The sequence below is a fragment of the Rutilus rutilus genome (assembly GCF_951802725.1).
Source record: "Rutilus rutilus genome assembly, chromosome: 15".
Taxonomy (NCBI): Eukaryota; Metazoa; Chordata; class Actinopteri; order Cypriniformes; family Leuciscidae; genus Rutilus; species Rutilus rutilus.
The window spans coordinates 35,189,834-35,214,091 of record NC_140220.1 but is presented as its reverse complement, the minus strand read 5'-3'; the positions used below and the strand labels follow the sequence as shown (position 1 = coordinate 35,214,091).

Here is a 24,258-nt window from a genome sequence, read left to right as displayed (position 1 = left end):
AACCGAGAGAGAATATTTGTCGAGATGGGTATTTTTACATAATTTTGTGTATAAGTGTCCGTTCAAGTGCAAGTAAACGCGAAAGAGTAATAAATTGTGTGTTAGACTTCCAGTCCTCGTGACCCACTGCTCTGCACATTTTGTATGTCTCTCTTATCTGACACACTGAGTTCAGTTCATGGAGTCTCTCCTAATGAGCTGATGATCTGGTTCAGGTGTGTTAAATAAGGGAGACATACAAAATGTGCAGAGCAGTGGGTCACGAGGACTGGAATTGGGAACCACTGTGTTAGAGAGCTGTCTGAAACGCCTCTCTCTCTCTCTCTCTCTCTCTCTCTCTCTCTCTCTCTCTCTCTCTCTCTCTCTCTCTCTCTCTCTCTCTCTCTCGTGCGCTTCGGGTGTGTGTGAGGCTGTGCTCAGATAACAGCGCCAAGTCCCGATTTTCACCTCTTCTTGCGTGTTTAAAATCGTTTGAATGTGTAAATTGGCAAGACAATGAACTTTCACTCAATTATGGTTAAATTTAGCAGTTAATCCGCGAATCACATGATTGGGCAGCTGGTCCATACAGATCACGGATTAACTGCGATCCGTGACACCCTTAATAATTAATGAACACACTTATCATCATGACTGATATCTTACCATGGAGAAAAATCCTAGTCCAGTAAGTAAACGTGTCTCTGTCCCCAAAAATGTTGGTACTCAAAAGCGCTTCCCTCCACGTTTTCTGCTACACATCGTTTATTTTTTGGCAAACAGTCTTTAATAAACTCCAAGAACAGGTAATCAAAGTAAACACAACCTTGAGACCGGACAAATGAGAACTGAAAAGACTGCAACTTAAATACAAGGCAAAGGTGATAATGACAAACTGAGAGACTGGAAAATAGACAAAGGAAATCAGGAAACTAATGAAAATAAACTTAAAGTCCATGAAAATGAAACTAAGACCAAAACAACTGAATGTCTGTGACTGTGTGTGTGTGTGTGTGTGTGTGTGTGTGCGCGCACACAGTCATAAATATGTCATAAATATGACACATACATAAAATATAAATATAATAATATACACACAGTAGCCTACACTACTGTCAACATTTGAAGTGGATCAAAAAGTTCATCAAAGTTGTCCTAAGACAATAACGGGTATTGTTCAAAATTCATGTATAACTTTGATGAAAGGTTTTGATCCACTTCAAATGTTGACTATACTGTTACGTAAAGAAAAACTTTATGCAATTAATCACGATTAATCGCTTTGACAGCATATAAAGGTTTGAAAAAGAAACCTGAAGCTTTGGGTATTCCATACTGGGTGGAGTCATTGGATTATGGGTTATTTGTATCTTTGGAATAGACTGCTAATGTACTCCTTACTACATACTACTCTAGGTCAAATGTTAGATACTTAGTATGAACTGCACAAAAACAATTAGTGATCTAATCCTACACTAATCCTTGAGGGCTGTCAAAAAATCACATGTTCATGTATGGTTTCATAAATAAATGAAACCATTTATTCATTAATACAATCATTCATAAATAAATGATTCAGAAAGAAAGTCATAATTCTGCATGTTAATAATTTGCAATAATAAAGAGTTCTGCACAGGAGACCACATGATTAAAACCATTTACGCAGTCAATATTCTATGATATTCTTATGTGGATGAACAATTGGAAACTAGACAAACAGGAGGTATGCCGAAAAAAACTAACCACCTCTCAACACACATACATTACACTTTGAGTTATTTTCATTTTTGACATTAAAGATGCTCGTGTATGTGGGTGGTCATGTGACTCGGGATGCGTCATATAGGCTCTGATGCGCACCGAGGAGAAGCGCATCTCATTTCCACAAACCCAGAGCATCTGAACTCTCACTCACTCACTGGATCACTGCGAGATCATCTCATCTCTTCATGCAGCGAGGAACACAGTCTGCGCGAACTATGTGAAGGTAAAACGGCATTTCTCAACTCTATCAACTTGATGAATTTGATCTTTTATTTATGCGGTATTATATCGCTGGATTATAACACCTCTGACATCGCTTATTTCAGCACAAACAGAAAAAGTTAGCTGTTTTTGTGAGTATGTGCGATAGCCTATTAAATCTTAAATACTGTAATTTGACAATAAATGAATCGTGATTCACGTGTTGCGATACACAGTTGAATCCAAATCCGGAATTTAAACTTCTTTCATGGTCTGATGCAGCGCAATGATTCAAAACACAGTGAAATGAGCTCACTGCTGATAGTGTGCATTACTATTAAATATTTGCAGTCAATATATGTTTGAGTTTATAATGTATTCGAAATTCTAACTATATTTTTAATACTTTTGTTTCATTTTCAATTGCATATTAAATTATGAGTTTTTTTTATATTTTTTAACTGTTTTCTCCCAAATATAAAGTTGCATCTTAAGTTGTTATCTGCTTTATGACTATGTGCTTTAGGTTGAGTCTGTCAGCTGCAGGCATCAATTATTCAAAGCCTGTCTCTTAGTGTAATAATCCCTAGGTGCTCATCCATGCAAGGAAAACAACAAGCGCAAAATACAAGAGCCGTATGAGAGGGCATTTATTTCTGTGCTCAGTGAAGCATCGATCGAGCTTTTGAGAGCTCAATATTCTGTTATCTTGAAATAATGAGGATCCATGTGCCTCAGTCAGTCATGTTTGAACAAAACATTCTCTCAATTTAATCCAATAGGTTTCCTTTAGAGCATCTTTGACCATGCTGTTCCCTGCCTCAAAGTCCGATGTTAAATCCGTTCTGGATGGAGTGGCAGAAACCACGTTCAGAACCATCACTTCTGGACTTCAGTACATCGGGTCGAACGACATCAGCCTAGATGACCACGGCATCGACGGCGACTACACCAAAGGCGGATACCCACTGCCGAAGCCGTTTGCCGCATACCGAAGAAGCCCTTTCGCAGGCAAAGTGGGACCGGATGAGGAGCTCATCGTGAAAGGTCTCCCCTTTTACCCCACTAACAGCTCTGATGTGTTCGGGAACTGGAGCCTGGGAGAAGATGGGAGTAGCCTTCAGTGCGGGGAGAACTTTATGGACATGGAGTGTTTCATGATACTGACTCCTAGCCAACAGCTGGCCATAGCAGTGCTGTCTCTCACGCTGGGGACGTTTACGGTGTTGGAGAACCTCGTGGTCTTGTGCGTGATACTGCAGTCCCGTACGCTGCGCTGCAGGCCCTCGTACCATTTCATCGGGAGCCTGGCCATCGCAGACCTGCTCGGCAGCGTGATCTTCGTCTACAGCTTCTTGGACTTTCACGTCTTTCACCGCAAAGACAGTCCGAACATCTTTCTGTTCAAGCTGGGCGGCGTGACGGCCTCGTTCACCGCGTCTGTGGGAAGCCTGTTCCTCACCGCCATCGACCGATACATTTCCATCCACCGCCCGCTGTCGTACAGGCGTATCGTGACGCGCACCAAAGCCGTGATCGCTTTCTGCGTGATGTGGGCGATCTCGGTTATCATCGCCGTGCTGCCGCTGCTGGGCTGGAACTGCAAACGCCTCAACTCCGTTTGCTCCGACATCTTCCCGCTGATCGACGAGAACTACCTGATGTTCTGGATCGGCGTGACCAGCGTTCTGGTCTTGTTCATCATCTACGCTTACATGTACATCCTCTGGAAGGCCCACCACCACGCGGTGAGGATGCTGAGGCGCACGTCGCAGAAGAGCCTGGTCGTACACTCCTCCGACGGCACCAAGGTCCAGACCACCAGACCCGATCAGGTCCGCATGGACATCCGCCTGGCCAAAACCCTGGTTCTCATCCTGGTGGTGCTGGTGATCTGTTGGGGGCCTCTTCTGGCCATCATGGTGTACGATCTGTTCTGGCGGATGGACGACAACATTAAGACAGTGTTTGCGTTCTGCAGCATGCTGTGCCTGCTCAACTCCACGGTGAACCCGATCATCTACGCCCTGAGGAGTAAAGACCTGCGGAGAGCGTTCCTCACCACCTGCCAGGCCTGCAGGAGCTCCTCCAGCACGACCCTGACGCTGGACAACAGCCTGGAGTCCGACTGCCAGAGGAACACGCACCGCGCCGCCGAGAGCTGCGTCAAGACCACTGTGAAAATAGCCAAACTGACCATGTCCGTGTCGGCGGAGACCTCGGCGGAAGCCGTTTGATTGTACGGCTCAACTGAAGAATGTTTGCGTACTTGCCGGTCATGGAAAGTTACGTGCAGAAAGTTCAAAACACAAAGCTGCTTAAGTTACCACTGGTTTGACGAAGTGTTGACTATGACGTTTCATTGCTTAAGTGCCAATCCCCCCTCCCCCCTCCTCAAAAATAAGAGGTTCTCACTGAGTATTTCTGTTGGGGCTTTTTTGTTGTTGTTCTCCCTTATATTTAAGTGTAAAATGTGTGGATATTGTGTGTGTGGTTTATGAAAGTTGACTATATTTTTATACTTTGAATTTTTGGTTTTTGAACTATGATATCTTCTCACATGGGAATAAGGGGCTAATGATCTTTCTAATATGAAAACCGTGTAAGAATGAATTCAAGTGTGTGTGTGTGTGTGTGTGTGTGCACATTGTTATCTATGTAAATATGTTGTAAAGCTCTGTGGTGATTTAGTGTATCCAACATCCTTGTGATGAGCGATAAAAGATAAAAGTCTCTGTTTTTGAGATGTCTTGTTTTTCCAATGAAATGAATGGAAATGATAGTATTATAAGAGAGGAGGATGTTTTGTTGCTCCTCAAGGACATAAATGATGAAAGCAAGAAAAGTGTTAACGAATGCATTGAATCTTGTTTTTAGATATACTGTATCTGGTCCACATGATACTTTTCTGTTAATGTCGTGAGGATCAGAAAAAAAAAGACTATTTTCAATTATTGTTTTTTACAAGATGGCCTGTAATCGTCACAGATAATACAGTGACAGAAATAACCGTGGTGGATTTAAGCCTTTTATTTTGTCATTCTGCTTATGTATTTCTCTGAGATGTGAAGTGAAACAGATTTTTTACAACATGCACAAAGCCCAGAGAAAAAAACGCAGCGTGTTCATAAAAATTAGTATTTAATCTTGTAGTTAATTAACAAGCAGTTGAAGTGTAAATATCATAACTGTTCAGTGATATTCCTTAAACCGTGATATGGTGTGGTGGTGCTTTTTGTTTGCACTTTTCAAAAGTATAGGTATACATTTTACCTGAAATGAATCTACTTAAGTATTGAAGCATAAAAATCATAAAACGTCACAGTGGCTTTTGTCCCAAAGTAGTTTCTAAAAGTCTGTCTCGAAGTGAAGCTGCTTGCACACCTATGTATCTCAATTTCCATTGCAAGCTTTTTTCTTTCAATTTTCTTTTTTAAATAAAGTCAGTTCTGACCTAAACCGTGTATGCCGGGATACTTTTATTTAAAACTACATGTCACATCATTATGGATTCAAAGGGTGAACCTGATTTCACCAACATGCAACATGCTCCTGATCTAAATCAGATTTAAGGGACAAGTTTACATGTCAAGTTTAGTCTTTCAACCAGGGTCATGTGTTTCTACTTCAGTGTTATTCACCTATAATTTCTCTCTGATTTTAAGGATAACTTAGAGTTATGGTTAGGATTACATTTTCAGACAGGAATGTTGTTCTAGGATCAGTTAATTATGTTGACCAGGGACACATCTTACTTGGCAAAATCACAGAGTGAAAGTCTGGCCAAATTGCACATGTTGGTGATGTCTGTTTCCCTCTTGTGGATAGTTACATTTTCATAGCTACAAGAGTCATTTTCTAGAACGGAAAGCAATTAACTTCTGAGGCAACACATTTCTATGAATAATTTTAAGAATTCATTTTTATCCCTTTCTATATGTAAGGGATAATGTATGACTTGATCTGGCACATTATCCCATTGTAACAGCATAAAGACAGCAATAAACACATTTTAAAATGAACATTTTAAACTTTTCATCATGATTGCGATGTTCTTTTTCTTCACTGGAATCTGAGAGATGTGTAGTCTTATGATATAGCAAGTAAAAACATTAATATTCATCTCATGAAGCTTCAGTCCATGTAACAGCAGGGTGTTGTTGGCTCCATGGCCAGTGATGGAGGACATACTAAACACCTCGGTTGGAAAACACTAACGTGACTTCATGTTTAATGTACCAGAACAACCACCGGGAGAAGCAAATTTCCCTCACAGTTGTTATAAACACATCCACTGCCACTATCTGCGAACGGATGACATAACCCAAGGTCTCTCTCTCTCTCTCTCTCTCTCAATACAATATTTGAAGCCCCCCCCCCCCCCCCCCCCCGTCCCCCCCCCCCCCCGTCCCCCAATATTTGGACCATATATTTTCATTTTTCACCATTGAGAAATACCTCAAGGTAAACTTTCTCATTGGATTATGGAGTTTTTGCTTTGGCAGATAGATATAAATATAAAACATAAAGCGATGTAAGTTCATACTCCATCACCTTGGATGTCAGTTTAAATTTTTATCTAATAATGATGTATCTAAAATATCTAATACCTCTGCAGAATTTAGACAGACATCAGGCAAGTTATGGGCTGTCAGTGATCATCAAGAGGATGGTCAATATATATGGTAAGTTGTATATTATTATTATTATTATTAAGATGCACTGTGCATCTTAGCGTATTCTGTTAGATTTCGCTATAACTGAATTAAAAAGATTTGAACTCAATCCTCCTTGGTTTGCTGATGCCCCCTTGTGGGGTTATTGAGAATCTCCAGCCTTTAAAGCATACGACAGAAACACCATGTTCTTTGCTGAACAAACAGAAAAGGAAAAACAACGTTAGATATGTAAGACTATTATTTAATATTAAATTAACATAGGCCTACCTTGACAGGTTAATTCAGGCTAAATCTGCAAAGCTGTTACCTGGAACCCTGTTAGTTACATATTCTGGCGTATTTCTATTTTTAAGTAGCCTACGTCATTAAATTTATTTCATAGTGTGCCACAAAATATCCAAATTACACAGATTGGGCTTTTTAAAATTAATTCACACATGTCTCAAATATCCGTAACAGGGTTTGTAAGAATCGTCAAAAACAGCATATACAGTGAGGTGGGAAAATTCGATTTTCTGATGTGAAAAAGCATCTCCGTTCATTTGAAAAAAATACTGGAAAATGGTGATGAATTCTTCATATATGTATATATATTGAGTGTGGGAGTGTGACTGGAAGTGGTTCAAAGAAACAGTCTGATGAAGAGGTGGATGCTTTTATGGCTCGACCCACAGCGGGAACTTTACCACAGTCAGATTTATGAGTTATGATGACCACTTTATAGATTATGGTCACTGATTCTTGAGATAAGGGACAAAACACATCTTACACACTAAAGCCCTCTTTATGTTAAAAATAAAAGAAATTCATCAAAATAAAAATACTTAAAAAGTAAAGGAAATGCTAAAGGAAATCTGGACACTCAGGACATTCATTGCTTTTATTTTTAGACAGTTTCTTTAGTTTTATTTTAAATACATGCTCTGTGTTTGGGAAACCTGTCCTCATGAGGTCACAATGTAAAACTGCCATAAAGTGTTTAAAAATGCAACAAATTAAAAAAATATGCTTTTAAAATTGAAATGCAGAGATTTGTAATATCTCAAACAATACAAAAAGTAAATCTTGAATTATATTTTCCATTTAAAAAAAAAAAAGCCTCTCAACTCCATCAGGATTTGTTATAATTCTGAATAAATCAGGCAATGTCATGGTCATCTTTAACTCTGAGGACCCCATTCCCATTTCCTTAACACACTGAGTAACTGTATTAGATGTATAAATGTACATTTAAATAGTTTATTAATCATTCGTATGAACAACTGACAACTCATAACAATAACTGGTTTGTAAATAATGTAATACATAATTTAGAAATGATAAATTGATCATAAAGTATGAAAATACAATTACATTATAGACATGCTTATAAATCAATAATGTAGCATTTATAGCTGTATTTATAAACTGCTTATTATTAATGTTTTATAAATGATAAATGAACCCACTGCTTAAGTCATGCAGGGCGGCACAAATGAAATGTGCGTAACTGATGCAGTTTAAAGACAGGCCACAGATCCTTCAGATTCACATTGGGAACATTTCTGTTGCTGCTACAGGGAGGCACATAATGCTATACCATTACACTCATACGCAGAATGAGATGGACCGCTAAAAGGAGAAACAAACCACTGGAAGGATTGTTGTATTAAATTTAATATTAGTTTAAAAATGAGTTAGTTGTCTTAATTTGTTGCCTTGTTGTATTGTAACCTTCAGTTGGAACTTTGTCAACTCCGTCAGTTTTTGTCAATTCCCTCCTCAGATGAAGGTTTCTGTTAAATGTGAAAGAAATATTTATTATTTTTTACATTTATTGTGTTAAAATATTAAAACATCGACTGAACTAGCCTATATGATATTATGTATGATTTACCCAAGAACAGTTATATATGTCTAATATTAAAAAGGATGGTAGAGAATTAAGGAATTTGAACTGGATTGTTCGTATTTTTTCACTTAGCTGTAAGCCTACTAAACACCATTATTACATAATTGAAGACTTTACACTGTTGTTGGATGGACCAAATAAAATAGCATGCTATTGACTGACGGAGTTGACACAAATTGTTATGAGGTGAATAAATGTAGGCTACATTTTTAGAAGAAAATATTTTCAGAAAAACATGTTCACATGGTTCATTAGCTGAGACCCTTTTCTACAAATATATCAGTTTATAATAATGTAGTATTAAATAATAAAAACTAACTTCTAAACATGTGTTGTCTCATATCTCAAGAATCAGTGGTCTGTTTCAATGTTAGTCTCTTTTATCCAGAGAGGAATAAAACCCAGTCTCACGAGAGGGAAGCAACACACAAGATCACATTTTACCCTTTTCCTTTCCCAAAATATGTACCACACTACTTACCCCATATTAATGTATTATGATAACACAGCAACACTAACGTTAGTAACTGGTATTTTAATGGAAACAGTGTTAACTTGCGTTAGGGTTAGGGTTGTCGTTCAACAGGACTTTTATTTTGAAACGGAATTTCGGGATGACGCCTTTCATGTTAAACCCGGTAGTGCAGCTCAATAATCTGATCATGTGAAACGATCAGATGGATGATCAAAACATTAGTGTCAGGATGTGTTGACATGTTTCTAGAGTTTATATCAGACCAGCGCATCATCTGTGAGGTGAGAGATCTACAACATCGCTCTAAACTGACATTTAAGAGCAAATGTTTTCGTGTTATTGACACTGTTTACACATTTGCAGGTTAGCTGAGATTATCAGACTATCATCATCATCATCATCATCATCCACTGTAGTTTAACATCTGATATTATTGTCTTGATTTGACAGTAACAAAAAGTAAAAGTACCATGTGTGAATACCATATTACATTTTAAATTAAACTATTCGTTTTAGTGTGTATATAAAATATAGATGTATCGTGTGTTATTACAATGTTTTGGAAATGGCATAGCCTAATTGTTTTGGAATTATACCATGTAAATTCATGAATATTGGTAATCACCAATATGAATATGGAAACCATTCTCTTGTTTAGATATAATGTCGGACCCTCACTCATTTCTGGGGTGTGTGAGAAGAGGTCTGCGCTTAGATGTGTTTAAGGATGTTGCTCGTCAATATCCTGTCATCTTCTGTATCTTCACCTTTATGATCTCCTCCACCATCATCCTCAACCAGTGAGTAGCTTTCTGGAGCATGTTATCCCCCCCGCTTATAATTTCAATCAAGGTTATTGCTCCAAAAATGTATTTAGCTTTTAATAACAATTTTCCAGGAGCTTTACATGCAATTGATCCATTAAGATCTTAATAGATCTATATATCTTTATGATTAACAAATATATCCACATGCTTACAGTAAACATGCTTGCATCCTGCCACTTTTTCCAGGTATCTCCATATTCTCATGGTTTTCTGGTCGTTTCTGGCCGGAGTGATCACGTTCTACTGCTCCCTCAGCCCAGAATACCTGCTGCCGAATATCCTCATCTCCGTAAGGTCCAAGAGGAAAGTAAGTGTGTCCATTAGGATTTGAGAAGTGTCTAGGCAGGAGCGCAATAATGAGAGTCTTTGATAAGAGATTGTTCAGTTCCACAAAGTGATAAACCTGAGTGAGATAAAAAGTTGCAGAGTGGTAGCCTTACTCCGGTCACGTGTTCTATGTTTCAAGCATTATGTGAACAATAAGCAGCCCAAACAACCAAAATGTGATATTGAAAACAACCACAGAATACTGTATGTACACACTACATCTCCCTGCTCTTGATAATGCTTTATTATAACAGAAGTCCAGGAAATGCTATTACAAAACGGATAGCCTAGTTCCGGTCCTTGATTCTGATTGGTTGAGCCGCGTTCGAAGCCGTTGTAAATTACTCAACAAACACACACACCTGTGACTGCATTACATTAGTATTAATTCACTGTAAATCACGGCTTCACGGGGCTTATTGCTTTAATAACCAACATTTTATGGAGTTTTCTTTTCATATGTGACATTTACTTTTTTTTTTTTTTTTTTTTTTACTAAACTCCTTTAGTTTTAATAAAGCAATAAGCCCATTGAAACCGTGTTTTACAGTGAATTGAGAACAGCTAAGGGGTGTTGTTAGCTACGACGCGGAGTGGTGCACTCATCTTTTCCTTTCTTGAACTTAGGAGGACATTATACAGGCTTTCCCCTAGCACTTTAATATAGACTTGGTGCGCTGGAAAAAAAACACATTTGTCCTTTTTTTCCGATCACTTTAATGTAGAGTCGCTGCCCTGGAACAGATATATAAGTCATTCTTGCACTGCGCCCTGTTCTGCAGCTTCACTTCAATCCACAGACTAATAAACTCTGCTTCTAGTAGAACAACAGAGAATATTGCATATGGGTCTGCAACAACAGGGATCAATTTGCCAATACACTAATAACCCAGTAATCTACAGAGAGCCAACAGGTACCATGAGAGTTTCTCATTGTCCACATGATGGCTAGCACAGTTCCTTTCTCCGCCTCTGTAATTGGTGGGTATTTTCGATTGCACAACGGGGAAGTGCCTGTAAATTACAGATTGCAATATCTCTGCTCTGAGATAAACTCCCAGAGGAGTTGTCTCTCGAGTTGGGATTTTTCACAGATTTTTGACCTTGCTTCTTTTTCTTCCTACAGACCTCCTCCCACTTCTCCTTTTTCTCACAATACAGGCTCTCACAGGGCTCTCACAGGGGTCTTTGACAAGCAGGGGTCCCCCTGAGTACTGTAAGGCTATGCATCTGGGTAAACTGACCTGCTTGTCTCTCACATAGGGTTCAAGTCACCACTGACACTAGTGCTTTTTTCAGATCATGGCTTAGGCCTTCTAGCCATATCCCAACAAGTGGTCCCTTGTTACCCTGCTCATCGAGGCCAGTGTCATTTCCATCCCAGAGTGCTTAATGTATGCTGACATCAGCCTCTCTGTTCAGTCCGCCACGTCTTCTCCAGCCTTCTACTTAACAGAATTTACCTCGGACCAATCAGTTTTACTTTTGTTAAGGTCTTTCAGCAACTTTGAGATCACTTACTATACATTTATATACCAACTCCCAGATATCATTTTGCGTCGTGGTCAATGAGCAAATGGATCTGTCATCTCTCCAAGACAACCCATAGTCTCTTCTGTAACTTCTCTTCTGCCTGGTGCCACTGTGGCTCAGTGAGTAGCACTGGCACTGGCAATAAGGTCCCTGGTTTGAGTCCTGGCTGAGTCAGGAGGCCTTACTGTGTGGAGTTTACATGCTATCCTGTGTTGGCATGGGTTTCCTCCAAGTGCTTCAGGTTCTCCCACAATCCAAAGATTATCAGCAGTGAGTGTTAACACTCTAATGGACTGGCCATCTGTCCAGGCTACTCCCTTCCTTCAGGCCGAGACATCTCCTGCATCGCAGTGACCCTACATAGCACAATCTGTTCAGAGGATGGATGGATGCTCTTTTGTTTGTTGTGGATAATTTTTTTTTCAGGATCAGAGTTCAGATGCAAAAGCCGCTAAACAAAAATGAGATCATGGTGTCAAGCGAATGCTCTCCGCACATAGTATACGTTAATCAAATGCTTACGCTTCAAATCCGCTAAATCCCAGCATCAGCCTATTCAGAAATACCGGTTCGTTGGCAGAAACCACTAAACGCCACTTCCCTTTGCCAGCAAAATCCTCTAAGTCCACAGAAACGAATCAGAAGACGCGAATCAAATCATATGATTTCATGATGAATCAAGGTGTGCGAATGAGAAGGCTTTCAAGCTTGATTTCACAAGAAGCAAGTAAACTCAACAGTGTTCCTTGTGCTGCTGTAAAACTCTGACAGAAATGGATGTGGCAGTCACATGCGTCACAGCTGTGTGGATCAGGTTCTTCATGGTTACATTTTGAATTCTGCTTTCATCGTTTGCAGTGTTTCCAGTTGCATCTTTAGTGATGTCTTGTTGTCCAAAGAGGTCGACTTGGAGGTCTTTGCAAAAAAAGCACACATGGACTTTTTAAGTTTAAGTTTAAATACCAATGAATTGACTAAAGTGACATTTTTTAAAAATAAGGCATTTCAATAACTTTTCATTGCCATTAAAATGGAATTACTGAACCTAAACATTGGAGCCTGATAAAAAAAATGCTAATTTAAAAGAAAACATATCAGACGGTCTTAGAGGTTTTTGCATCTGAACTTGTCATATATTGCGTGAGTTTAGGTCTGGTAATTAGTTGTAATAGATCTTAGCTTCCTCTCCATCCTCACACTTTTTAGTACTGCTACTAACCACGAGGGGGCGCTGTCAAGTTCCTCCTCTCACTCCCGGCCCCCAGATGATCTCAGGCAGGAAGGCAGAGGCGTCCTTGTCCTCTTGCTGGTTAGAGTCAGAGTCTGTTTCTGAGTTTGGCTTAGACTGCACATGCATGGGGGCTGGTTGTATAAACTGCCTAGCCTGGAAATCCAGACCTAAATCTAAAAGATTAAGGGTCTGGCGTCGACTAATGAAAATCGGCAAGCTCGAGGGGCGGCACCAAGCATGCATTTGAAAATCTCACTGCACGCAATTGGATAACACTACGACCAATCACAACAAGTTATCGCTTAGCTACCAGGAGCTAACTGGTAGATTAGACTCTTGCCGTATCCGGTCGGCAAAACAGCAAAAACGCCCTTCTTGCAAAGGAACGATTCGAGCGGCGTCTTCTGTTCCTCTTTTAGAGAAAAAGTCGAAATCTTTCATTGTAGCGGCCAAAGCCGTTTCAAACAACTGGTGTTCATCCATAGCCATCTTGCAATGTTTACTAATGACTTCCACGTCGCAGCGCTGTCGTCATCTCGCCTCTGGCCCGCCTATATCAGATAACCCGATGTGATTGGTGCAGCTCAGATCGAGGGGCATATTTAATGAGCATCATTACTCGACACCAGAGGAACTCGCTGAGCAAATTCAACTTGTGCTCTCGTGAGAACTCTGGATTAACAGGGTATAAACTGCCAAGACTAGTCTTACAAGTTAGTCATCACATTTGTTCATAACTATTTTAAGTCAAGTATGTGAAAACGTGGATTGGTTTAATTTGAAACCAAGAAGTAACACTGATTTCCCCTTGACTAATCGTTAGTTTGGTTGTTCTAGTACTTAAAGGGATAGTTCACTTTGAAATTAAATTTTGATATGTTTTAGCTTACCTCAAGGGCATCCAAGATGTAGGTGTCTTTTTTTCCGCAGTAGTTTCAATTTTGATATTTTTAGGTCAAACCGTTCTTGTCTGTCAGTCATATAATGCAGGTCTATGGTCACTGTCTCAAAGAGCATGCACAGAGTCCAAATTAAACAATTCCCCATCGTAAGTACACATTGATGGCCTAAGACACGAAACGAGCGGTTTGTGTGAGAAAACGAACAGTATTTATATCGTTTTTACCTCTTATACTCAGCCACGTCCAAGTGATCTGATCTGATGTGTACGCAGACTGGTGCATAGATATATACACTAGATGTCGCCTTGTCTACGGCAGTTCATTGGAACGAATGTCTTTAAGGCGACATCTAGTGTATATATCTATGCACCAGTCTGCGTACACATCAGATCAGATCACTTGGACGTGGCTGAGTATAAGAGGTAAAAACGATATAAATACTGTTCGTTTTCTCACACAAACCGCTCGTTTCGTGTCTTAGGCCATCAATGTGTACTTACGATGGGGAATTGTTTTAATTTGGACTCTGTGCATGCTCTTTGAGACAGTGACCATAGACCTGCATTATATGACTGATAGACAAGAACGGTTTGACCTAAAAATATCAAAATTGAAACTACTGCGGAAAGAAAGACACCTACATCTTGGATGCCCTTGAGGTAAGCTAAAACATACCAAAATTTAATTTCAAAGTGAACTATCCCTTTAAGACACAGACACATATGTGTTTATGCATCTGGCAGCTGGATACTGAGAGGAAACTGGGCGAGCATTTCACGCAGTAACTGAGCTCACTCACAAATGTTGTCCCTTGAGAGTCTGCATCTTTTTACGGCACAAGTGTAAGATTTGTGCTTGCAACATTAAAGCAGAGAGACTACTCACCCGCCTCCAGCTCTTCACAAAAACAACTGAGAGTACATTCCCTCCCTTCCCTAACTCCCATGCTAATCCAAAAAAAAAACCTGGAGAAAAACTGAAAAACTTTTGAGCAACAACTTCAACAAAACCAGAAGCAAACAAAGTGGAAAATGCAACATCTTAAGGCAGGAGAAAGGAATTTGTTTGTTTGCAGTCTCCACTGTCTTTATAATAAATATAATATATTATATAATACAAGTACTTACTGTTCTTGCTGCGAGTGATTTATGAGGACACATGGTGCACATGTCCTCGTAAATCACTCGCAGCAAGAACAGTAATTGCTTGTATTATCTGAGCTGTGAGGCACGTGAAGTTCACACAGTGGTAGCAGAAATCCTACAACACACCATCTAGACACAAACACAACAAATAAATAAATAAAACGACATAATTATACATCCTTAACATATAACATACAATTTACATCCTTGCCAACTCCTTTTGTTTCCTGCTGACAGCTCCTTCAGTTTATCATTAAGCCTCTTAATACGCCCTTTATATTGGGACTTTTCAGGCATATCCTGGTCTTTCTTTTCTTTGTCTGTGTGTCTACGACACTTCCACCAAACTATAAAAGCCTACCTTTGTTTTTTGCACTCACTCAACCAACCATCATTTTAAACATCTCCGTTGACCATTAGATCCCCCACGTCACACGTGAACCCACCATTGGTATGATCTCAGCTTGCATGGTCTTATCCATAACCGTAAAATCTATAATTTGTTTCCCGTACACCTTTTTTAAATCTCTTCTACAGAAAGCTCAGACTCAAGATGACCTTCAGCCACTTTTTCTCCTTATTAAGATGCAACATAAGTCACTGCACACTTATTTTGATGTGACACAACTCACGTTTCTGTAGCTAGACTGAATTCGTAGTTTCTTGGCATTGGAACTCTATAGAGATTTCATTCTCATTCTGTACTTGCATGATCAAGTTCAAGGTGACAGACCAAAACAGTGAAGATAATGTGGGACAAATATAATGTAATGTAATAGAAAAACTCCATGAGTGGAGCTCTGTGGCATGATGGGACTTTGAGCAGGCTTGGAAGTCTTAGCTGGGCTCCACCAACAGATCCCGAATATAATAAATAGTGATAAATGGGCAATATGATACTGGTAGAATATCAGCACATTTGTCAGGCCTCTCAGCTAATCAGATTCGAGGACCGGAACTATATGTTGGATATATTGTGGACCGATATATTGGCTTGGGCAATACATGACCAATTGGATAAGTGATGACTCTGCCTAGTCATTTTCAAAATCTTTCTCTTTTTTGTGTGAATTTTGAGCATATATTGTCTAAAATAAGTGTTTATTTTTCATTTCATCAATATTGTGTACAATGCTGGTCTGCATTATATCGAACGACCTGCTCTCCTGATATCAGCCAAAAACCTCTATTGACCACTAATTAAAAGTAATGTAAGCACTTGGAGACTCTTAATGTCTGTACTGTATTCATGAATAATATACTGTATATCTGTGTATCTTTAGCCACAGGAACAGCAGGAACTATTCCCTCTGGGTCACAGCTGTGCAGTATGTGGGAAAAACCAGTGCAAACGCCACAGGTATGATAATAAATTATGTTTAGAATAAAAAAAGTGAGAGTTTTATTTTTTGGACCATTAATATGGGTTTGGTTCACATTGTTGCATTATTTCCCTCCTGATGATATTGAATTTTAAAAACTTTCTTTCAAGGTTTGCGATTTACACTATAGACCCTTTTCACATTTCTGGGGTTCTCGTAAGTGGAAGTCATCATAGTTTGGTAAACTTTTATAGTGGTGAATGAGATGACAGCAAATATAACTTTTTGTATTCCCGTTTGCTCCAATAGCAAAAGATGGCATTTCCATGACTTTCCAATAGAGGAAAAAATATAGAGAGATTGATTACTGCGGTCAGAAGAGAGAAAGATGTCAAATTTGTCGTCACTCCATCCGTTGTATTAGAAACACCCTGGCAGCATTGTTAATTTGTTTTTTTTGTGACTTTCTGCCAAGGTGAAAGAACACAAAGTGTAGCGTTATAAATGTATATTATTATTTTTTTAAATGAAAAAATGTAAAACTTTGGAAACGTGTCTTCACTGTCTATCAAAAGGGTCCATTCAGCTTAAAATGCAAGAAAAGACAAACAAAACCAAAAAAACTAAAGTAAAATTCTACAGCAAAAATGAAAGGACAATGTAATACCATTCGTAGTGTGGGGAAGAAGGATGTGAGAACCAGCTGAACTTTAACATAAGAATTATGTTAACTATAACTATCGGAATTATCATAAATACGAAATTCCTAGTTAAAAATTGGACATGGAAAAACTGGAATGCCTTCTCAAGTCGTCTTTACCTCTGGGAAGCTCGGGGATAATTTTCAAACCCAAGTTCCTGAGTTGGGCGGGCCATAAACTTGAAGAGAATGATTGCTGCTGTGACTGCATGGTATTCTTTATTAGGTTTTTCCACAGCCGCTACATCACCTGGTCTTGTCGTTAAAGTAGTGCATGTTTACATATATAAATAATCATTTGAAGCGTACTGTATGTTTTACACACAACAAAAATAGCCTGTATTTGACCGAAATTCCAGAATCGTCTGCAAGCTGACTATCTATAGCGCAAGGCAAGCCAGGTTTATTTATATAGCACATTTCACACACTATGGCAATTCAAAGTGCTTTACATAGAGAGGAATACAAATAATCACAAAATAAAAGCAAGGAAAATTCTAGATAATAGGAATTATTATAATCACACTATAGCAATTCATAGAGCTTTGCATAGAAAATAGACACAAAATAAAAGCAGGGGAAATTAAAAGTTACAAAAGGAATTAAAAGAGATAAGTGATCAGAGATGGTTGTCAATTACGGGGACGCTAAACATAATTTTGGCTTTATTAAGATTTAGGCAAGAATAAACCTGCTGTCCTCCATGATTCCTGTTATTTGCGACAACGAAGCACTTGAATGCAATGATCTTGTAATAACTTCAGAAGTGGGAAGTAGGAAATCTCCGATCGCACGTGAATGCAGCATTATCCCAGAGCTTCCCAGTGGTAAACATGACTTCAGAGGGCATTCATGTCCAATTTTTAACTTGGAAACTCGCAGTTACGATAATTGCGATAGCACCTGAAGGCAGCATAATGGTGTGTTCAAGTCATGTTGGAAAGATCGTATTTACGAGCACATGAAATCGTAAAAGTGTGAAAATTGGGATTTTCCACGGCTCTCAGCCCCACCCTGCTCGCCACAGACAACATCAGTTTTGCTTGTGAAACTTTTTTATTGAATAATGAAGATGTAGATGTAACTATATAAAGGATTTGTGTTTTTCTTCCAAAGACCGACCCTTCTGCTGGAGAACTATCAGCCATGGCTGGACTTAAAGGTGTCGTCCAAAGTGGATGCCAGTATTTCAGAGGTAGAGCCATAACTCCAGTCATAAGACAAATTATAAGCAAATTCATAAATCTTAACTACAAAATACTTTGCTTGACTGATCTTCAGGTTTTGGAGTTAGTTCTCGAGAACTTTGTGTACCCGTGGTACAGGTATGGCTGCTTTTAATGCAAAAGTTGCTTTTATCGCAATGTTTTAGCTGGGGAAATTTAAGAAGTATTCAACTCACCTTTTTTTTCTCTTTTTTGATGATCTGCAATCAGAGATATTACAGATGACGAAGCGTGTGTGGATGAACTGAGACAAACAATCCGTTTCTTTGCCGCAGTTCTGGCTCACCGAGCACAAAGAGTACATACACACCTTTACACAATCTATTGACACAGACATCACAATTGGCGTACATCTGTAAAGTGGCACACTGACTTAAATTGTCTTGCAGGTGGATGTGCCCTCACTTGTGATGGACAAAATGATGAAAGCGGCTATGAAGCACATTGAGATCATGGCAAAAGCACAGCAGAAAGGTGCGTCCTGTGATGAAATCATAAAATATAAGAGATTAGGTCTAGAATTAAAACTAAACAAATAAATGAAAACGAAAAAGACGGTTCTTTAAACTTCCATTCCTATAGTCGCCTATGGAGCATCTCTGTCGTAACTCATGGTGTAAACTTAGGAGTATAAATGACATTTTCCATCATTTCAATTAGTTATTTTTCATAATATGTGACCCTGGACCACAAAACCAGTCACATGGGTAAGTTTTTTGAAATTGAGATTTATACATCATGAAAAAGCTGAATAAATAAGCTTTCCATTGATGTATGGTTTGTTAGGATAAGACGAGATACAACTATTTGAAAATCTGGAATCTGAGGGTGCAAAAAAATCGAAACATTGAGAAAATCACCTTTAAAGTCCATTTATGTTCACGAATGTGCTGCATTCACTCACAAAAATATATGTTTTATATATTTTCAGTAGGAAATTTACAAATATCTTCATGGAACATGATCTTTACTTAATATCCTAATGATTTTTGACATAAAAGAAAAAGCGATAATTTTGACCCGTACAATGTATCACAAATATATACCCGTGACTGGTTTTGTGATCCAGGGTCACATATGTTGTGTGTGTTTGTGTGATCAGTGAAGAACACCGAGAGCCTCCAGCAGGCAGCACTAGCCGAGTACGGTGCCGATCTGCACGTGGCCCTGCGGAGCCGCAAAGATGAGCTGCTGTACTTGAGGAAACTCACAGAACTGCTGTTTCCTTACGTCATGCCGCCGAGAGCCACAGACTGCAGGTACACCTCGCACCAATTACAATATCCTTCAAACGTTTCGAGTCAGTGAGATTTATAAAATGTTTTTGGAAGAAGTTTTTCTCTTATGCTTATCAAGGCTGCATTTAATGTTCAAATATATTAAAAAATTCCACATATTTCAAAGATGGCAAAGAGTAATGAAAAAAAGTAATGCTGTTTTATTTTGCCAACGCGTTTCAGCGCACACGCGTTCAATGAAACCACAATGAAAAAATAAGGGATGCACCGAAGTGAAAATTTTGACCGATAACCGATAATTCTTGATATTTGAAAGCTGATAACTGATATATTGGCCGATAAATCTAAATCCAAATTTGTATATAATTTTTGAGAGCCTGTATACAAAAACAAAAGTCTCACCATTAAAAGCCATGTCCAAAGCACACAATTATATATTATATCTCATTATAATGTTATGTAGCCTATATGTTGCACTTTACTGTATTTTCCTTTTTTGAAGTGATTCCAATCATATTTCAAGCAATTCAAAACCATCATGGGGAACAGTGCTCATCTGAAGTCTCAACTGGAGGAAATAATCCATTATTTATCGGAACCTACAGTACAGGTCAAAAGTTTGGAAACATTACGTTTTTTTATATTTTTGAAAGAAGTCTCTAATGCTTATCAAGGCTGCGTTTATTTGATCAAAAAAAAAAAAAAAACAGTAATATTGTGAAATATTATGACAACTTAAAGGGGTCATATAATGCCATTTTTGTACAAGCTAATATGATTCTTTAGGGTCTAAATTAAAAGTTTGTAATATACTTTAATTAAAAATTCTCATTAGTATTGTAAGAAAACACTAATTTTACCTGGTCAAAAACAGCTCTGTTTTCAGCACGCCGTTTCAGTGCATGTGTCTTTAAATGATAATGAGCTTTGCTCACCCCGCCCCTCTGTTCTGTGCGTACACCGTATTAGACATTCTCTGACCGTATCTAACACAATAACCACGTGTTATTCGTTATAAACGTGGGATTATGAATTATATTGAGAACGTCGTACATAGAAAACATGCCGTAATGTACCCTGAGTGTAAACCTTAGACGCATTCATCGTGAAGCCTGCAGCAAGGTTTGCAAATTTCGCAAAGATTAATATAAATACTAATATAAAGGTTAATAAAACATTACACTCACATCTTCTGGAGGTTCAGCAGGAACACGTTGGTACCGATCCGTTTTTTCTCGTTTGTGAAGCTGTCTGGTGTGAAATGATTTGCGCAAACATGAAAGCACAGACGATCGTGGGGAATCCCCGTGAGGGAATCCCCGCGTCAATCCTTTGGGCATATCGCTTCAAAAACAAAACTCAGCCACTGCTTCTTCAACGGCTCGGATTTAGGAACATCCAAATGACTGCTGTGTTCCTTATTACATCTAAGAACAGAACACCACAATCGCTTAGACGCCATTCTACTCCAGCATATCAACAATGGCGGACTACTATGACGATGGCTGTCACAGCTTGCTCAGGGCGGGTCTTGTGTTGAAACACGGCTGTCAATCACAATAGCGGGAGGGGCGTACGATCTTATGACGTCACAATATCGAACGGCTTGATTTCAGAGATGGTCAAACATATAAGGAGATTAAAACAAAACCACTGGATGGATTTTTATCATGATAGGATGGTTGTGTACAGGCACTGCCAACAGACATTTCAGTGCAATCAACTTGTAAAAGTGCATGTACCATTATATGACCCCTTTAAAATAATAGTTTTCTATTTGAATATACTTTAAAAAATAATTTATTTCTGTGATGCAAAGCTGAATTTTCAGCATCATTACTCCAGTCTTCAGTGTCACATGTGACATCCAGTCTATCACATGATCCTTTAGAAATCATTCTAATATTCTGATTGATTATGAGTGTTGGAAACAGTTCTGTTGCCTAATATATCTGATGAATAAAAGGTTAAAAAGAACTGCATTTATTCAAAATAAAAAATTATTTTCTAATAATATAAATCTTCTTTACTATCACTTTTTATCAATTTAACACATCCTTGCTGAATAAAAGTATTGATTTATTTCAAAAAAAGAAAGAAAAAAATTACTGACCCCAAATTACTGACCAGTAGTGTATATTGTTGTGACAAAAGATTTCTATTTTTAAAAAATGTGCTTTTTATTTTTATTTTTTTTTACTTTTTATTCATCAAAGTATCCTAAAAAAGTATCACAGGTTATGAAAAAAAAATTTCTAAAAAGTTTCCAACTTTGATAATGAATCATCATATTAGAATGATTTCTAAAGGATCATGTGATAGACTGGAGTAATGATCCTGAAAATTCAGCTTTGCATCACAGAAATAAATGATAATTTAAAGTATAATAAATTGAAAACCAATTATTTTAAATTGTAATAATATATCACAATATATATATAAAAAAAAAAATTCTGTGTTTTTGATCAAATAAATGCAGGCTTGATGAGCAGAAGAAACTTCTTTCAAAAACATAAAAAATAGTAATGTTTCCAAACTTTTGACCTGTACTGTATGTACACCTGTAACCTTTTAGCCCTGATGAAGGCCTGTGCGCCGAAACGCGTTGGCAAAATAAAACAGCATTACTTTCTCAGCTCCATCTTTTGTTTGTTCTGACCGCCTGACGTCACAACTGTTGCTGGTATTCTCCAAAAATAACTTGGTTTCTTCTTTCCATGCACCTTGTTGATCGTGTGAAGTTGCGCTAGAACAATTACACAACACAATTACATTACTCTAATGTTCTGATTTGCTGCTCAAGAAACATTTCTTAATATTATCAATGTTGAAAACAGTTGTGCTGCCTCATATTTTTGTGGAAACTGTGATAAATGTTTTTCCAAGATTCTTTGATGAATAGAAAGTTAATCAAAGGACAGCATGTACTGGAAAGAGTTTTTTTGTAACCATGTAAAAGTCACTTTTGATTAATTGAATGCATCATCGGTCAATTAAATAATTAATTTCTTTAAGATATCGTACTGACCCTAAATGTTTGAACAGCAATGTATAACAAAGACACGGCCATTTATAGTGATTTGAGAACCATCTTAATGATTTTTACCACTAATGTTTCTAGGCGTGAATTACTGCATGAAAAGTGTGATGAGGATCATTTGCTGTTCCTCTACTTAACTCATTTAAGCTCTGTGATTCACTCTCAGATCTTTGGCCCTGCTGATTCGAGAGGTCATGACAGGTTCTGTGTTTCTGCCGATAATGGACTTTGTGGCTGATCCTGTGAGTGTAACAGGTTACCTTAAAGAAGGACATTAAACCATAAATATTTTCTGGTTACAACTGTCCAAATTGTGCTTGTATGTTTTATGCAATAGCTGCATTTGTTATACATATAAACATATAAATGTAAAGTTGTTTTTTTCTGTGTGTGAAACTTGTAGTTGTTTATCCAGTCTATAAATCACATATTTTTCCGCAGGACACAGTAAATCACATGGTGCTCATCTTCATTGATGATAGTCCAGTGAGTGATTCAAACAAATCAATAACAAACTGTTCAGTCAGCCTTTCCTGCCAAGTGTTTTTTTCTTCATATTTGTATGTTATTTTTCTGCTAGCCTGAGCCAATCTACGATCCTCCATCTGCTCTGGTGCCCTTCTTGGAGAAGTTTGCAGATCCACGCAACAAGAAATCCTCGGTATGTACAACTTATGTTACCTTAACATGGCCCTTTCACGTTTATCAAGACGTCTAAAGAAAAGGGATGTATGATAAGGTTGATGAATTCCACTCAGTGTTTTATGAGTCCTTGAGTAATTTTCTTAACCTCACAGGTTAATGATTTTGTTTGTTATTCTGCCAGGTGTTGAAGTTAGATTTGAAGGAGATCAGAGAGCAACAGGATTTGTTGTTCCGCTTCATGAGTTTCCTGAAGGAGGAAGGAGCGGTACACGTCCTGCAGTTCTGCCTGACTGTGGGTGAGGAGATGTACTTCACTGCTAACATCAGCACAACTCATGACTGTGCCATCACTAACTAAAAGGGGAGGTGTGGGTTTCTGTTACCAAAAGATGTGTCAGTACATCATTCATTAAGATAACAATAATGATTAACCCCTTAGATGGTGTTAATTTAACTAAAGTTAAACTTCAGCACAAATGTTTTCAGTAATCATACATGTAGATGGCAAAATCACAATATCTGCTAGCATGAAAAATACAAAGAAAGATTGGAGAATGAATTTCTGGGCATACTTTTGAATCTACACCCGTTTCTTATTTGTTGTCTCTTGTTTTTTGGTCAAGAAAAAGTCGCGACTCATCACTGGCGTGCAGGGCTGTGTAGATGTCGCTGCCTTTTATATTCAGGTCTGGTTGGGTTAAAAAAAAATGCGGTTCGGTCAGAATCAGGTCTAGTTTTATCGGGTCTGTCTCAGGTCAGGTTTTTGTCACAGCCAAAAGCGACGCGACACTGCAGTCGGTTTTCGATGCTGCTAGTTTGGTACTATGCATCTTCTTGCCCTCTAGAGGTGTCTGGCAGGGTTATCCGCTGGACATTTCTTTATGTTAGTCCACCAAGATCAATTGAAAAACCGTTCTCGCACTGTGCCCTGGAATGTCCTAGTGAACGCTGCCCACTACATATGCTGCTTTAATTCAAATTTGTGCATTTTAAATTAGTTTATTAGTTAATTTATTCTTTGACAGTCATAATTATCATAGTTATGATAAGATCAGTGCAGTTCGTTTGGCAGGATTTTATTCATTGCATCGGAAAATGATCAACTTTAAGGATTAGTTCACTTCAAAATGAAA

At 38.3% G+C, this 24,258-nt stretch overlaps 2 protein-coding genes across 5 annotated transcripts in view; both read left to right on the top strand.

Moving 5' to 3' along the window:
• Positions 1–1,865: 1,865 nt before the first annotated feature.
• cnr1 (cannabinoid receptor 1) lies at positions 1,866–5,400 on the top strand. Its single transcript, XM_084431710.1, has 2 exons — positions 1,866–1,966; positions 2,727–5,400. The coding sequence occupies exon 2, from the start codon at positions 2,751–2,753 to the stop codon at positions 4,179–4,181; it is 1,431 nt and encodes a 476-aa protein (XP_084287836.1). The 5' UTR covers positions 1,866–1,966; positions 2,727–2,750; the 3' UTR covers positions 4,182–5,400.
• Positions 5,401–9,112: 3,712 nt separating this feature from the next.
• The window catches only part of snx14 (sorting nexin 14), a 56,059-nt gene continuing 40,913 nt past the window's right edge, over positions 9,113–24,258 (top strand). For all 4 annotated transcript variants that reach the window (XM_084431537.1, XM_084431536.1, XM_084431535.1 and 1 more), the window contains exons 1-13: positions 9,113–9,270; positions 9,648–9,789; positions 10,003–10,123; positions 16,238–16,314; positions 18,093–18,171; positions 18,258–18,301; positions 18,413–18,500; positions 18,592–18,676; positions 19,305–19,461; positions 22,647–22,722; positions 22,922–22,966; positions 23,061–23,141; positions 23,307–23,421. In XM_084431537.1, coding sequence (XP_084287663.1) covers positions 9,653–9,789; positions 10,003–10,123; positions 16,238–16,314; positions 18,093–18,171; positions 18,258–18,301; positions 18,413–18,500; positions 18,592–18,676; positions 19,305–19,461; positions 22,647–22,722; positions 22,922–22,966; positions 23,061–23,141; positions 23,307–23,421 — 1,105 coding nt within the window. In that variant the 5' untranslated portion in view covers positions 9,113–9,270; positions 9,648–9,652. The remainder of the gene's footprint in view (positions 9,271–9,647; positions 9,790–10,002; positions 10,124–16,237; positions 16,315–18,092; positions 18,172–18,257; positions 18,302–18,412; positions 18,501–18,591; positions 18,677–19,304; positions 19,462–22,646; positions 22,723–22,921; positions 22,967–23,060; positions 23,142–23,306; positions 23,422–24,258) is intronic.